General features: G+C 39.8%; 1 protein-coding gene across 1 annotated transcript in view; it reads right to left on the reverse strand.

The window, feature by feature from the left end:
* The window catches only part of NOX5 (NADPH oxidase 5), a 209147-nt gene that overhangs the window by 103957 nt on the left and 86956 nt on the right, over window positions 1-18234 (reverse strand). The window contains exons 9-10 of the mRNA XM_053719575.1: window positions 13842-13978; window positions 2908-3051 (exon numbers count right to left, since the gene is read on the reverse strand). Of these exons, the coding sequence (XP_053575550.1) occupies window positions 2908-3051; window positions 13842-13978 (281 nt within the window). The remainder of the gene's footprint in view (window positions 1-2907; window positions 3052-13841; window positions 13979-18234) is intronic.

Raw genomic sequence — 18234 nt, forward strand, 5'->3', positions numbered from 1 at the left:
GAGAGGTACATATTGCGCATGCGTTAGTTGGTGGGGGGATGTCGGTTGAGAGGTACATATTGCACATGTGTTAGGTGTTTGTTAAGACTTCCAGGGAGTTACGGTACTTATATATTCAGCGCAAGGCTTGCTGCGTCTGCCTATGTGTGGCGAGGTGAATATGGAGTAAAATTTCTACATTTTTGCCGCATAAGTCATTGCGCTCAATATGTGATACAAACTTGCAACGCCGGTTTTATGTTAGTTTATGGGAGTAAAAACTAGCGGCCAACAGGTAAAATATACGCACCGTATTTGTATGCAGCGTTGTATAGGTGATTGCTACATCCGTCTAAAAATAGATTCTTGCACCTGGGCCCTGTGGTTTCTAGTTACGCCTCTGGTCTAATTATTTGAAAAGCTTCAGGAAAAGTTTTTTTCTTTTTTTTCATATGAATACTGGTGTCAAATTGTCTTTGTTGAATACATGTATTTGAAAAAGCATAAGATAAATTGGTTTCTGTGTGGTATTCAAATGCTTTGGAATTGGTTAAAAATATTTGAAAATCACTATGACAAGCCATATAATGTACTCTGCAAGAGAATTCTGATGGGTTGGTATGAACTCCTTTGTTGTTTAAAATTCTCAAACAGATCATTATTAAAAGAAAAGGAAAAATAAAGGATTTGTTATATTGGGATATTCATAGGGTACATGGACACTAAAGGGGAGGGGATATAGAAAATAGGTTGCTTATTAAAGAAGCAGAGCTTATTTACAAGTTTGATACACTATTCCCTAAAGGTTAAACTCAGAGTTGGACCTATCACCATTTCTTTTTGAGAAGATTAGATTATCTTCCTGTATAATAAAAATTAGTGGTCTACTGTAAGATCCCTAATATTCCCTATATTAGGGGTTCCAATAATATTTTTATGCTTCCTAGTGTAACTATGATAAGTTGAATATGTTTACCAATGCTGTTTTACATTTTCACTATGTCGTTTTAAAATGTGTGTCAGCTATGTATTTGATAGTTAATTATACTGCAGGCAAAAAGATACCACCTTAAAGTAAACTGGACACACAGAAATAAGGTGATTCCACCTTTAATAAGTGCAATTAAACATTGACCAACAAGAAGCTGGAAGGACATTTAAAAGTCATGAACACATATGCCTAACTTATTCTTGAAAAACCCTCCTGAGGGTGAAACGCATTGAAGTTAAGACATATAGCATTTGTGTTAAATCACAGGACTATACTGGAGCACTGGGTATTATAACCCAGGTTATTTTGTTGGAAATTCCCTAATCTGCTGAAACTCTATCACTATAGATATCTCAGTTTCCAGCATGATATCTCAGTTTCCTGCGTGCTTTACTGTCAAAGGTATTTACTGTCTCATGTATACAGATAATATATCCCTCTTACCATATTGATATTTGATGGAATATTGGATGTTTGATGGAAATGGGATTGGATGTTAATTTTTTTTATGTATATCAAAATTATCACAATCTTACCAAATCAAACACAGTTTTGAAACTTCCATGATATTCAATACCCATTGTATTGATTATTCACTAATGATTTATGTCATAAATTAAGCATAATTATGCAATTTGCTAGAGGGTCCACTGGGGGCAGTGTGTAGAATTCATTTCCAGGCAGTGACATCATAGACCAGCCTACCTGATATAGTACCTCCCATGTTTAGAGTAAATTGGGGAATTTTGAAAAGGCTTGTCTCTTTCCACCATGAGCTAACAAGGATTAAGGACTGGAGTTGAAGCTGGGCCCAGCTGGCAGGCTGGGCCCTGTAGGTTAGAATTTGTACTTTTGTGAGTATTGTTTTGATTCATGGTTGTGTTTATTGTATTGTAATATGTTATCACTGTGTTGAGTATTGTTTCTGTCTTTTGTACTAGTATTGTTTTATTGTATTAACTTTTAATATGGATTGCCAAGTAAATTGTTAATTGATATTATACTGTTTCTTGTGTTTTTCTTCCACATATTCGACCATAAAACCAAGAACTAAAAAATATTAATGTTGTAATTCGGTTTATGCCTAACTTCACACCCATTTCCCCACAATGGCACAGTTAACAACCTATAATGTCTATCAATCACCGAAAACAGAACTGTACATGATAAAATACAACTGCTCTCCAGGCTCCACTCATCAGGCCACTCATTCTCATTCTGCTGGTCCAGCATTCTCTTCTCTCTTAACAGTCTCCTCTCTCTCTGCATGTATCAAATGTTGATATCTTGTAGATATGTTTTCTTCATGTTTTTGCATTTAATTTAATTTAATTTACAAGCTCGATCTTGTTTTACAAGTCCGAGTATGTGCAGATCACTTGCTATTATTATTTATCCAATGTGTATTATCGTTCAATCTGTGGGTGTTGGACATAAATTATGATTGGGTGGATTGTGATTGCCAAAGATAATGCTGTCCATGAATCGTGTGGGTGATCGTTTGCTTTAATTGTTCTGATATAAAAAAAAAAAGTATATTAGGAGCAGCAAAACAAGATCAACTAGATTGGAATCAACCCCTATATCTGTTTTAATTTACAAATCTATTGTGTCTAATTTTTATTTTCTAAAATGAAGCATTAGTAGAGCTAAAAAATGTGACAGTATAATGCTAAAAGTGGCATTAGTGGCATTTTAGATTAAAAAAATGCAACTGAACAAGGAAGATACCAACAAGAGTTGGCCAGAGCTAAACGATTGTGTTCAACTACTTTCTATACAGAACATTTCTAAAATATGAGAGATGTTAAAGAGACAAAATAGCATTATATAGAAAACTGAGATTATACATCTATGTTATAATTCCATTTTATAAAAATCCATTTACTATTTTTACAAAAGAGCGATTATCATAAAGTGAGCATATGGGGTTGTACCTCTCGACTTTCTGCTCCACTTAGGCTAACTCTGATCTCATCTCCTGTTGGGTGCTTGCGTGGTCTGTATGCAGTCAACTCAATTTGGTCATCCTTATTGGTGGCAATTGCTCCACTGGAATCAAACAAGCTGAAAAGGTGTTCCTAAAAAACAACATTGTTCTTGTAACTACTATTAGCAAAAAAGCAATAACTGATACATATGGTGAATTGAATTTCCAAGGTTCGGTTATTCTTCATCAGGTATTGATCAACTGACCCTTAAAGGGACGTTAATGTTATGTTTATGAGAAAATAAGTACTGTATTGTAAATAGATCTACATAGTAAAGCTGAAAATAACTATAAAAACTATAGGACATACAGCACACAGGTATTTTTGGATCATCTGTATTCATTACACGTGGACTGGGTAAAAATGCAGCACATACTGTATATATAACATGTAAAATCTTAATTTCGAACATGTAATATTGTACTCTTGTACTCTTACTTAGTTAATAATGTTGATGTATCTGATAGTTTAATGTCCTTACTCCCACTGTACCTTAAATGAGAAATAGAATTCATGGATTTGCAGAAAGTTGTTCGAATGTGTGAATGAAGATGATTTGTATGAAGAATTTTGTTGTACAGAGCTGTATCAAATTCTAAAATAAAGTGTTTTTTTCAGTAACTACTGTATAATTTGTCAAATTCATATGTGAAATGTGTTTACTCCTTATTTTCTTCAAAACAATTAGGTAACCATATCACCGCTGACACACTCAGTAGAGTGTGTCTTCTCCAGTACATTATTAATCTAGCTGCAGTGTAGAAGTCTATCAGCAGGGGGAGTCTGCAATCAACATAATCAGTACTAAGTTCACACTTTGCTTTACTGGGATCTCATGGGGTTTACTGAAATCTCACAAGATTTCATAGTAAACTTCCTTAAACCGAGGAAGGAAGTAAATAGACTGTGCATTACATGCCAGATGCACACTCGGCTTGGATGCTTACAGGGTCATGAAACCCCCCAAAAATTCTTCATAATTCAGATAGATAATACAATTTAAACAACTTTCCAATTTGCTTCTATTATTTAATTTGCTTCATTTTCTTGGTATCCTTTGTTGAAAAAGCAGCAATGCATTACTGGTAGCTAACTGAACACATCATGTAAGCCAAAAACATGAGGCATATATGTGCAACCACCAATCAACAGCTCTTGAGCCTACCTATGTGTCATTTTAACAAAGGATACAAAGAGAATAAAACAAATTAGATAATTTAAGTAAATTGGAAAGTTGTTTAAAATCACACGCTCTGTCTAATTTGTGAAAGAAAAAATTTGGGTTTAAAGTCCCTTTACAATGGGATGTGGCTACCAAAGATATTTTGAGGTAAAATATCTTCTTTTTTACATAAAGATAAAAATGTTTAGATGACATTTTCTAGTCAGCTCTTTACAGATTTGCTGCACCACTTCCAAGTGATTCAACATTTGGGTATCATATCCCTTTAATTTTCTAAAAAAAAGTGCAGACCGTGGAAGTCTCAAAGATATGAGCACTGTCTCCCATAGAAAGTAATAAAACTCTGAGATAGAGAATCTCACAGGGGAGAGTGATATTAACAGGGGAGCACCTGGTACTGGTATAAAGTTTCAGTTTGCAGTAAATAAAAATTAAACTAACATGTTTTCACTACAGTTTAACTTGTAAAATTGTACATGGTCTAGACAAAAAAACTTACAAGGAAATACTTGTTGACATTGACATGCATAGCTCCAAGGAGAAAACAAGAGAGGTGAAACAACTCCATCGCCTTACCAGAAGCACCACCCCATTAAGAGCCAGATTACGAGTGTCTATATATGTATACATATGTATTTTTATGTGTATATATGTATTTACAGACATACAGTATATACACATACAACCACAAAAATACATATGTACACACAAACATATATATATGCATTGGAGCCCTTTGCAGTTAAAGGGACAGTCTACACCAGAATTGTTATTGTTTTAAAAGATAGATAATCCATTTATTACCCATTCCCCAGTCTTGCATAACCAACACAGTTATATTAATATACTTTTTACCATTGTGATTACCTTGTATCTAAGCATCTTCTGACAGCCCCCTGATCACATGACTTTTATTTATTATCTATTGACTTGCATTTTAGCCAGAGGCTGTGCTGTGCTGACACTTAACTCCATGGGCGTGAGCACAATGTTATCTATATGGCCCACATGAACTAGCTGTCTCCTGTTGTGAAAAGCAAATAAAAAAGCATGTGATAAGAGGCTGTCAGTAGTGGTTTAGAAACAGGTAGAAATTTAGAGGTTTAAATATGACAAAGTATATTAATATAACAATTTTGTTTGTGCAAAGCTGGGGAATGGGTAGTAAAGGTGTTCTCCATCTTTTTAATATTTTATTTATATATATATATATATATATATATTATATAGGTATAGATAAATATTGTACCAAAACAACATCAGATATATGTAGAAATATTTGTTTATGAATAAACAGAACATATTCTTGTATGTGAAGAACATTGGAATGTGAAATATTCATATTTTCATGTCGGTTTAGCGAACATGAGAATATGCGATCGGGTTTGCGCGAGAGTGGGTGTTGTTTTTCCCCTTTTTTTTCCATTGACTTCTATGGGGGAATACGTAAATGTGCACACAATATTCTAAGTGCAGCTTTTGCACATCTCAGTTAGCGTGTGAGTGAAAACAGTTTACTTTTAACTCATAATATGAGCGCAACCCAACGCGTGCAAAAAGCTTACTTGTAGCTCAATTAACTCTCGAGCAGGAGCATTAATTAGGGCTCAATTTGTAATCTGGCCCTAAATTGTGGCTGGCCAGCCTCAGTTGCTGCGGAACACCGGGAAATCTCCTGGTGTTAAATTTTCAGGAATTACAGGAAAAGGGGACAAAATAAATAATGCAAGTATACTGCAATGCTGTTTTACTATGTACAATTAAATATTTTATATTAAAATTTAAAGATAATTATTGAACCTTTAACTGCTCATATATACTAGGCATATGTATAAAAAATACTTTGTTGTCCCTTTACATTTACAGATTCCTATTTCCTAAAGTGTGTTACTAAGTTTGTTGTTGTACATGTGAGACCTCATGGGTACAGGCAGTTACATAGTTACAACACACACAAAATGATGTTCATGTACAATTGGTTTGAAGGTCAATGTTATGTCATTACAAAGTATGGAACAACTGTTCAGCCCTGGCATACTCCTCTGACACGGTACCTACACAGATGTTCCCATACTACTGAGCGATACTGGAGAAAATCTCGGAGTTCAGCTGACTTTCTTCACTACAAGTTCATCTTGAACTCCTACTATTCTGTCCTTAATCTTTATAAGCAACAATACTTCTCTACTCTCATCTCTACTCTTTCCTCTAACCCAAAATGTCTGTTTTCCACGTTCAATACTTTTCTACGCCCACCCCACCTCCTAATACAACTTCTCTCTCTGCTCAAGATTTTGCCAGCCACTTCAATAACAAAATTGACTCCATCAGAAATGAAATCAGCTCTCAACATACTACCAATCTCCCATCCCTTCAAAAGCTCACAATCATCCAAAACCCAAATACCCATAAATTTAGCTCTTTTGCCCCTGTTACAGAGGAAGAAGTTTCTGCCCTTATCCTGTCCTCCCTCCTCACTACCTGTCCCCTCTACCCCATCCTCTCACAGCTACTCGCCTCCCTCTCTTCTACTCTGACCTCTATACTCACACACATCTTCAACCTCTCCCTCAGCACTGGTATATTTCCCTCATCTCTAAAACATGCACTGGTCACACCTATCCTCAAAAATCCTTCTCTCGATCCAACCTCCCCATCCAACTACCGTCCTATTTCTATACTCCCTCTTGCCTCAAAGCTCCTTGGAAAGCTAGTATAGGCACATCTATCCCATTTCCTTACACTAAACTCTCTTTGTCAGGCCGCCCTGCTCTAGCCATTGCTAAGGGCGTGGCGTCTCCTTCCCTGCTCATTGCCAGGGGCTGTGTCGGGTCCGGATGCGTGGGGTGCTGATGTCATCACTGCACGCTCCTCTCTCTCTCTGATGCTGGTCCTGATGCCTCTGGCACGAATCCTGCGCCTATGTAAGTGTTTTAAAATCAAGCTATCACTGCCCAAGTATAGGTGTTACTTTGTGTGCTCCTGCGTGTGATAGATTGTTTCTGCTATTTGCCTTATTGTTGATGAACCCTGCTTTTCTGACTACTCTGCCTGTTAAACCCCCAAAATTGCTGGATTGATATACTGCTACTGAACTCTGCTTGTCTGACGACTCTGCCTGTTAAGCCTCAAAATTGCTGGATTTATTTACTGTTGCTGAACTCTGCTTGTCTGACCACTCTGCCTGATTAACCCCTATTGTTCTGGATTGCTTCACTGTTGCCAAATCCTGCCTGCCTGACCATTCTAGTGGTTTACCCTTGGAATGCTTTACCTGCCAAACCCTGCCTACCTGATCATTCTAGTGGTTTACCTTTGGACTGCTTTACTGTTGCCACTGAAGACTATCCTGCCTGTGGTGAGTGCTATTTATCTCATCTTGCGAACTTTCTCTGCTCTGGGATATTCCCTATCATTGCGGCTCAACGCCGGTATAAGAAGACTACTGGCCGAGTTCGGTCTGATAGTGGAGTATCCTACAAGCATAACATTATACTTGGGCCATGGAGCCAGATGAGGTGGCACAAGCAGTTTATCTTCAGGGACAGATGTTGGGAACCCATATCACACAGTTGCAGAATATGGATTCCAAGCTAGAGGCTATAACCGCTCAACTTTCTTTACTTGTTACTGCGAGGAATACCGCTCCTGTTGTTGTACCGCCAGTCTCTGTTTCTGGTACTGCGGCTTCTTCCTCTGCTTCTGGAAATATACCCTGGATACCGTTGCTTGACAAGTATGAAGGTACTACTGATTGCAGGGGTTTTATTACCCAATGCAGGCTGCATTTCCTCAATGATCCTCACACCTTTCAGTCTCACCAGTCAAGGGTCACCTTTATCATTTCCTTACTGAAAGTCAAGGTCCTAGCCTGGGTATCTCCCCTTTTGGAACAGAATGCTCCACTCCTGAACGATGCTGATGCGTTCATTTCTGCACTTACTTCTGTATTTGGGGCATCTGGCCGTACTTCTGCTGCAGAATTTTCTCTCCTAGATCTCCGCCAGGGCAATAGAACTGGGGCACAATTTGCCAATGAGTTTCGCACCTTGGCACTAGAGACCAGTTGAGATGTCAGTGCCCTCATGGCAGCCTTTTGGAGGGGTCTGCATGAACGCATCAAAGATTAACTCACTTATCGTGATATTCCCTCTTCTTTGGATGACTTTATAATACTGTGTATCAGTCTAGACTCTCGCTTCCAGGAGAGACAAGTCGAGAGAGACAGAACTCAGAGAATCCTTCCCTCCTGTCCTTCTATTCGTCCGGTTTCTGCAGTGTCCTGTACCCCTTCTACTTCTCCAGCCACCCCTGTAGAGGAACCCATGGATCTTTCTTCCTTCAAACCCTCAGAGTCTGAAAGACAGAGAAGAAAGAGATTGAGACTATGCTTTTATTGTGGTTATAACTCCCACCAACTAAAGAACTGTGACATTCGGCCGGGAAAAGCCAATTCTTAGGGGATAACACTTGGGTACCTCTAAGCATGATCTCTACTAAATCCCCTCACTCCTCTGGGATTCTGGTACCTGTTACCTTCCTTCAGAATACTGTCCACACTCAAGCCTTCTTTGATTCAGGGGCAGCTGGAAATTTTCTGGATCACCATTTTATTATTCAAGCTGGCTTGCCTCTTCTGCAGAAAAGACATGGTCTCAAAATAACTACTCTGGATGGCACCTCCCTTGGTTCAAGGTTGATCCATTTTTATTCAGCACCCCTGACCCTGACTGTGGGAGTCCTTCATACCGAACAGCTGTAGTTCAAGGTCATTTACTCCCCAGCACAGCCTGTCATCCTTGGTCTTCCTTGGCTTCGGATACACAATCCACAGTTCGACTGGGTGGAAGGACAACTGGCCTCCAGGGGTACCTCCTGTTTCCACTCCTGCCTTGCTAAAGTCACTCTTCTGCTCCACATTCCCATAGCCAGTATACAGACTCCTCCAAACCTTCCCTCAGTATATGTGGACTTTGCAGATCTGTTTGAGAAAAAAGCAGCCAACGTGTTTCCACCCCACCGTCCTTATGACTGCAAGATCGACCTCTTTCCCGGAGCCCCACTTTCTAAAGGGAGGACTTATCCACTCTCCAAAGCTGAAATCAAATCTATGGAGGAGTACATCCAAGAGAACCTAGCTAAAGGTTTCATTCACCCTTCCTCCTCTCCTGCTGGGGGAGGCTTCTTTTTTGTCAGTAAGAAGGATGGTGGACTCAGTCCCTGCATCGACAACAGGGCCTTGAACAACATAACTATTAAGAATCACTATCCCATTCCTTTGATCACCGAACTGTATGACTCTCTCCAGGATTTTAGCTTTTTCACCAAGGTAGACTTACGTGGGGCATACAACCTGATTTGTATCTTCCCAGGCCACAAATGGAAGACCGCCTTCAACACAAGATCAGGGCATTACGAATACCTTGTAATGCTCTTTGGGCTGTGTAACGCCCCTGCAGTCTTCCAGGCATTTGTCAACGATGTCTTCCGTGACCTCCTCAACCACACTGTCATTGTCTATCTGGATGACATCCTTGTTTTCTCTTCCACTCTGGAGGAGCATCATAAGCATGTGAGACAGGTACTTCAACGTCTCAGAGACAATTCTTTGGTAGCCAAGCTAGAAAAATGTGAGTTTGACCAAGTCCAGATCCAGTTCCTAGGTTATGTCATCTCGTAGGAGGGTTTTGCCATTGATCCTGCTAAACCCACTGCAGTTCTATAATTGCCTCAACCTACTTCATTAAAGGAACTACAGAGATTTTTGGGGTTCTCCAATTATTACTGCAAGTTTATAAAAATACTTTTCTCAAAAAGTCGCTCCACTCACTGAATTGACAAAACGGAACAAATACTGTAAACATTGGCCTCCTGAAGCCATTAATGCCTTCTCTCATCTGAAGAAGGCTTTTTGTTCTGTTCCTGTGCTCCGCCATTCTGATCCTGACCTACAGTTCACTTTAGAGGTTGATGCCTCTGAGATAGGGGCTGGAGCAGTTCTAACCCAAAGGAATCCCTTGACTTTCAAGTAACATCCTGTAGCCTTTTTCTCTAAATGCTTTACTCCTGCAGAGAGGAATTATGATTGGGTGGGTAATCGTGAACTCTTTGCCATTAAGATGGCCTTGACTGAATGGAGTCATTGGTTAGAGGGCACCGCCAATCCCATTCAGATTCTCACCGACCACAAGAATCTGATTTACCTAGAGACTGATCATCGACTCAATCCTCGACAGGCCAGGTGGGCCTTGTTCTTTTCCTGTTTTAACTTTGTGGTCTCTTATATTCCTGGGACCAAGAACAAGAAGGCAGATGCCCTTTCCCATCAGTTCCCTCACTCAAGTGATTCCTCTGAAGCTCCTATTAAACACATCATACCTCCCTCCTGTGTGGTTGCTCAACTAAATACCACCCTTCTGCAAAGACTGCAACGTGCCTAGTCCAGTAAACCTCCTGGAGCCCCCGTGGCCTCCGATATACTCTTTGTACCTCTGAACCTACGCACCCCTGTGCTATCCTGGGCTCATGACAGTAAACTCTCAGGACATCCTGGTTTGACTAAGACCTTTAAATGTCTTTCCCAACATGTATGGTGGCCTACTATGAAGTCTGACACTCTGGATTATGTGAAAGCCTGCACAACTTGTGCTGCCAACAAAAACTCCCTGATCCTTGCCTCCTGGCTTGCTCCAACCATTGTCCATTCCCAAACAACCATGGACGCACATAACTATGAACTTCATTGTGGACCTCCCACCTTCTGACCACCATACAGTTACCTGGGTTGTGGTGGATCGCTTCTCCAGACTGGCTCATTTTGTACCCTTAACGAAACTGCCATCGGCCCTGCAATTATCGTCTTTTTCTCTTGCATGTGGTACGACTTCATGGCATTCCTGTGAATATTGTTTCTGACAGAGGTCCACAATTCATCTCTACCTTTTGGAGAGCCTTTTGCAAGTTGATTGGAACCACTGTTTCCTTGTCCTCTGGTTACCATCCTCAAACCAATGGACTAACTGAGAAGGTAAACCAGGATCTCGAGGCCTACCTTAGAGCCTTCGTCAATTCTCTCCATATCAATTGGTCTGACTTGCAGCCCTTAGCCAAGCTGGCAAGAAACATTCATTGGCACTCTTCTCTAGGATGTTCTCCATTTCAAGCCGCAGCAGGGTATCAACCTTGTGTCTTCCCTCTTTCTGCTCAGTCCACTGGGGTTACTGCTGCAGACCGTCATGTTACTGAACTCAACACTCATTGGTGACATATTGGCTCTCAGCTACGTTCAGCTGTCTCTGGATATAAAAAGTTTGCTGATCATCATAGAGCTTTGTATGTGCCATCTCAGTAGGTGAACGTGTTTGGGTCTCTACATATTCATCTACGTCAATCCTGTCACAAATTGGGGCCTAGGTTTATTGGTCCTTTCAATGTCCTGAAAAGACTGTCTCCTGTTGCCTACAAAGTGGCCTTGCCCTAAACCCTGCACATACACCCAGTCTTCCACATCTCACTACTCAAGCCTTATATCAGGAATAGCTATACCCAGCTCCAAGCTCCTCCTCCTCTGCTCCTGGTCCGTGGTGACCCTGAATATGAGGTAGCTAAGATCCTGGACTCCTGATACAGGCGCAGACAACTGCAGTATCTGATATATTGGAAGGGTTACTCTGTGGCAGATCGTTCCTGGGTTCCTGCCCGTGATGTGCATGCTCCATCTTTGGTCTTCAGATTCCATGCTGCTCATCCTTTGAGGCCAACTCTGGTTCCCGGAGTGAACCCTTGAGAGGGGGACTATGTCACGCCGCTTCGCTCTAGCCATTGCTAGGGGTGCGGCGTCTCCTTCCCTGCTTGTTGCCAGGGGATGTGTCGGGTCCAGATGCGTGCGGTGCTGACGTCATTGCCGCACGCTCTTCTCTCTCTGATGCCGGTCCTGACACCTCTGGCACGAATCCTGCGCCTATGTAAGCGTTTTCAAAATGATCTATCACTGCCCAAGTATAGGTGTTACTTTGTGTGCTCCTGGGTGTGATAGATCATTTCTGTTATTTGCCTTATTATTGATGAACCCTGCTTGCCTGACTACTCTGCCTGTTAAACCCCTAAATTGCTGGATTGATTTACTGTTGCTGAACTCTGCTTGTCTGACCACTCTGCCTGATTAACCCCTATGGTTCTGGATTGCTTCACCATTGCCAAACCCTGCCTGCCTGACCATTCTAGTGGTTTACCCTTGGACTGCTTTACCGTTGCCAAACCCTGCCTGCCTGACCATTCTAATGGTTTACCTTTAGACTGCTTTACCATTGCAGCTGAAGACTATCCTGCCTGTGGTGAGTGCTATTTATCTCATCTTGCGAACTTTCTCTGCTCTGGGATATTCCCTATCATTCTGGCTTGACGCCGGGATAAGAAGACCACTGGCCGAGTTTGGTCTGATAGTGGAGTATCCCACGAGCATAACACTCTTCTTGACCCACTGCAATCTGTATTTCATCCCCATCACTCCACAGAGACAGCAATTGTTAAGGTTACCAACAACCTACTTATAGCAAAATCCAAAGGCCACTTCTCTCTGCTTATCCTCCTTGATCTGTCTGCAGCCTTTGATACTGTTAGCCACCCTCTTTTGCTCCAAACCCTCCAATCCTTCGGCATCTGTGACACAGCTCTCTCATGGTTCTCTTCCTATCTATCTAACCGCACCTTTAGTGTAGCCTTCTCTGGAGCATCCTCTGCTACGTTACCACTTTCTGTGGGGTACCTCAAGGCTCTGTCCTCTGTCCCCTTCTCTTTTCAATCTACACGTCATTATTAGGTTCTTTAATAAAGTCCCACAGGTTTCAATACCATTTGTATGCCGATGACACCCAAATCTATCTCTCTGCACCAGACCTACCTCCTTCCTTAATAACCCTTGTCACTAACTGTCTTTCTCATATCTCATCTTGAATGTCCTCTCACTACCTTAAGCTATATCTCTCCAAAATCCATCATTACCCTTACCCTGCATGCCCGATGTCTTGGGGTCACACTTCACTCCTTACATTCAGTCCTTGGCTAAAGTCTGCCGCTTCCACCTTAAAAACATCTCTAAAATTAGACATTTCCTTACACAAGACATAACTAAGATTTGAATCCACTCTCTCATCCTTTCCCGCCTCGACTATTGCAACTCTGTCCTCTCTGGTCTCCCTAGCTGCCGCCTAGATCCTTTACAATCCATAATGAATGCCTCTGTTGCACCTCTCTGCCAATCCCTTCACTGGCTTCCTCTTGCCTCCAGGATAAAACACAAAATCCTCACTCTGACATACAAAGCCCTCAACTGCACTGCTCCCCCCTACATTTCAGACATTGGGGCATATCTATCAAGCTCCGAATGGAGCTTGATGCCCCGTGTTTCTGGCGAGCCTGCAGGCTCGCCAGAAACAACAGTTATGAAGCAGCGGTCTAAAAGACCGCTGCTCCATAACCTGTCCGCCTGCTCTGAGCAGGCGGACAGACATCGCCGTATTCAGCGAGGTCTGGCGGACCTGATCCGCACTGTCGGATCAGGTCCGCCAGACTTTGATAAATTGAGGATATTGTCTCCAGATACTCTCCCTCCCGTTCCCTTCCCTCTGCTCACGATCTTCTCCTCTCTTCAGCTATCAATATATCTAGTAATTTGATATCATTGTAGTAGTGTCCAGACCTGGCTTTGAAATTTCCTCTTCTTCAGATTGTTAGTCAGTCTTTTTGGTTCATCATTCGTGTTCTCTGGCTGGCGAAAATATTCATACAAACTATTTGTCCACTGTCCGAGAGAGCGAATGTGTAGCCACAGAGTGTCTGCCGAGAAAGAGGAAGTTAAGGCATCTGGCTGTAGAAGCAAAGAAATAAACTACACCATTTTCCCACTATAGAGAGAATTAATTAGAGATGAGTGAAGGTTTCTGCACATTCATTATAATTGAAAAATGATGGCCACTTTTGTCTATTCTAAACAAACAGCCTGTAGATTATTCTACACCTTTTTTTTTATAACTTCCAGTGTATTGAATTTAACATTCCCATGTTGAATGTAACATTTAAATACTGAATGTAACATTCAAATATCATTTGAATGCTGATTCTCATAGATGTGAATGTAAACCTATGGGAATTAAATATTTTAAAGTTACACTTGATACTTAAATGTTAAAATCATTATATAGAAACATTTGAATGCTAGACTGATTGTCAAACTGCAACAGTTTTCCTGTTTGTAAGTCAAAAACAGACATTCACCCATTCTTAAAGCCAAGGTTTTGTTTTTAATTAACAATCTGGCACTCATATTGAAGCCTTACATACATATTGACCACTTTATTAAATAAACACTAAAGTCAAAATTAAACTTTCATTATTCAGATAGACTACACAATTTTAAACAACTTTCCAATTCACTTCCATTATAAAAATGTGCACAAACATTTTATTTGTACACTTTCTTCTACTGAGCATGTGCAAGAAATCACAGACGTATATGCATTTTGCGATTGGCTGATGGCTGTCACGTGATGCAGTGGGAGGAAAAATAGAACTAACTTTAAAATGTATCAGAAAGAAATGTACTACTTATCTGAAATTCAGATAAGTAGTATTATGTGTTTACAGAGTATGCCATTGTACTGTGTTTAGTGGCTCACTAACTAGCACCTGGTAGAAAAGCTTGAATAATGTTTGTCATGACTTAAAGGGACAGTATACTATAAAATTGTTTTTCCCTCAATGTGTTTCCAATTACTTTATTTACCAGCTGCAGAGTATAAAATGTATGAGATTTGTTTCTTTGTGTCTATAAATTAGCTGATTTTGTGTTATAAAGCCACAACCTAATAAAATGGGTTGAGCTTGTAGGTATAATCAGATCTCATTACTGTATCACATTGTGTACATACACATGCTTCTTTATCTTATATCTGTCCATAAACCAATCATCAATACTCGGAGAGAACAATGGAAAATTAACATTTTATTACCTTATCTCTTCTATAACCCACTGAGAGTGTAATTTCTTCCACTGGCCTTGAGGCCAAAAACTTTCAGGATGGGTGGGGATACCACAGGCTAAATAAACTAATTCAAATGCCAATATAAGGATAATGGAAAAAATTTTTAATACACTCCAGCAGGTAAAGTGGATCATAAGGAACAAATTAAATGGGAGAATTTGTTTGAGCAAACAGTCCCTTTAAACTTAAATTCAATTTGTCCCCTGCTGACTTGATAGCATCATGCAGTTCCCACAGAACTTTTTATTTTCTTCTGCTATTTTCACAAAATTAAACATTCTGACTTGCAACATGGCAGATGATCCTGCGGTGAGAATGCATTTGAAAGTAGTTAGACAGGCAAACAGCATGATAGATTTAGGAATGCGTATTTACCCCATATTCTTACTTTACCATCTTCATGTCAGTATTTAATATTTGTTAGATAAGGCAACATTTTCCCAATCTGTTATGTCTTAAATTAAAGACTTTGTTAATAAAATTCTGTAACTTGATATGAAATAAAGGTTGTGTTGCTCTTTTATGATCTAAGCAGAAAATGAAGTTTTGAATTATCTGCTTAGGCAATGTGAGCAAATTATTATGAAATCTTATTACAGACCATAAGTAAATATTCAGATTGGAGTTAAAATCTGTATAGGTAGAATGCTTGTGCAGTAATACATATGATAATCTCAGGTTCAGAGAAAAGGCTTAAGGTATTCCACTTCCTGTCTTCACGCACACACACACTCAAACTAAAATATATACAAATCCAGTCAAATCACACAATCCAAGAAATTCAGTATATGTAAGGTAAATCTTTAAGTAAGAATTATAGCAAGCTGAGATACGATACTGAGATTGGTAACAGGTACTGCTGTATGAGAGATAATGAAAGTTCAAAGCAGGTTCGGTCACATGAATTAAATATGCGTATTGACAAAGGTAAGTATGACAAGCATAAGCATATAGTTGTTCCCAGTTGTTAACTTGTGTAGTATACGATACCCAACCACTTTGAAGAGGAGCTCTGAAAGATCACAGCCGTTAGCGGTCAGAGGCTGTGTGTGTGTGCGGCTTAGTTCCGGGACGCGGAGAAAGAAGATCCGGCAGCGTAGTGATAAGGTTCAAAAATAGAAAGTTCAAAAAGGACTGTAGTTGAATCCAATGAATCTTTAGAGATACAAGTATTGAACTTGTCGAGGTATGACCTGAAGGATGAAAACTAGAAGCTAACAAGTGTTAGCAAACAATACACTTCAATTTTCAGGCAAGGAATGATAGTAGATTGCCGCCTTATAAAGGGAGGAGAATAAGCTGGGAGGGGATAGCCCTTAAAGGGATATCACAGTTCCCCCCCTCAAGGAACCACCCCCGAGGACCCCAAAGAAGGTCTCCCAGGATAACGTAAGTGAAAGTTTCTCACCAATCGGGGAGCATGAATGTCAGTAGAGAGTTGCCAGGAATTATCCTCGGATCCGTAACCCTTCCATTTAACCAAATACTCCAGACGACGCCGTCGCAATCTAGAGTCCAGAATAGACTCAACTTCAAATTCTTCCTGATTGTTAACAAGAATAGGTGATGGATGAGACTGACCATGAGTAGTAGGGTCAGCGGTATAAGGTTTCAAAAGCGATACATGAAATGTAGGATGGATTTTATAAGATTCAGGTAATAGTAACCTAACAGCGTTAGGATTAACAATTTTGTCAATAGAAAAGGGTCCAATAAATTGATTAGCTAACTTTTTACAAGGAACTTGTAATTTGAGATTCCTTACAGACAATAAAACTTGATCCCCTATTTGGTATGGTGGACTTGGTCGGTGATGTTGATCATAGTAACGCTTTTGATAAGTTTTTGCGTTTGATAAATGAGATTTTAGAATGTCCAACTTTTCCTGAAGGTTATTTGTAAATTCTTTAGCATAAGGTGAACTAACCTCAGTCTTTGTAACAGATATGGTGTTTGGGTTATACCCATAAGTGGCAAAAAAGGGTGTCATCTTAATGGAAGCTGAAAGAGAATTGTTGTACGAGAATTCTGCCATTGGAAGATAAGTTATCCAATCATCTTGTAAGTGGGTGATGAAACATCTTAGGTATTGTTCTAATGTTTGATTTACTCTTTCAGTTAAGCCATTGGTCTGTGGGTGAAATGCTGTGGAATATCTAGAGTCAACTTTAATTAGTTTGCATAAAGATTTCCAGAAAGAAGAGGTAAACTGTGTCCCTCTGTCAGTGATGATTATATCGGGTAACCCATGTAATTTTACTATATAATCCAAAAATGTTTTAGCAGTAATTAATGCTGAAGGTAAACCTTTCAAAGGTATGAAATGTGCAAGACGTGTTAAATGATCAATTACCACTAAAATTGTAGTAAAATGTTGTGAGTTAGGGAGGTCGACAATAAAATCCATGGAAATGGTACTCCATGGCTTATCTGGAATTGGCAGAGGTGTTAAGAGGCCTATAGGTTTTTTATGTTCAATCTTATTTCTTGCACACACGTCACAATTAGATACATAATTGTAAATTGTGTGATTCATTTCTGGCCACCAGAAAGTTCTTCTGGTTATTTCAATGGTTTTTTGAATACCAGGATGACCAGATAGAGTACCATCATGGGTTTGTTTTAAGATGGAGCTTCTGAGTGTTTGGGGTATAAACAGTTGAGAGTTATAATAATATAATCCAGTCTTTGTATCCTTGTTACAGGACGGGGGGATCTCAATGTTAGTTTTTAAGACCTCACTTATTTCCCTTTCTAGAGTTGTCAGAACTCCTATGAATCTTTCTTCAGGTATTATAGAATCATGTTTTATATAATGGTTATTGTCATATATCCTGGATAAGGCATCTGCCTTTGTATTTAAATTACCAGGTTTGTAGCTAATAAGAAAATTAAATCGGTCTAAGAATATAGACCAGCGGGCTTGTCTTGAAGTAAGAGTCTTGCTCATCTTTAGATATTCAAGATTTTTGTGGTCTGTGTAAATGATAAATGGGAGACTAGATCCTTCAAGTAGATGTCTCCATTGTTCTAAGGAACATTGTATTGCAA

Source organism: Bombina bombina, chromosome 6 (genome assembly GCF_027579735.1).
Source record: "Bombina bombina isolate aBomBom1 chromosome 6, aBomBom1.pri, whole genome shotgun sequence".
Classification (NCBI taxonomy): Eukaryota; Metazoa; Chordata; class Amphibia; order Anura; family Bombinatoridae; genus Bombina; species Bombina bombina.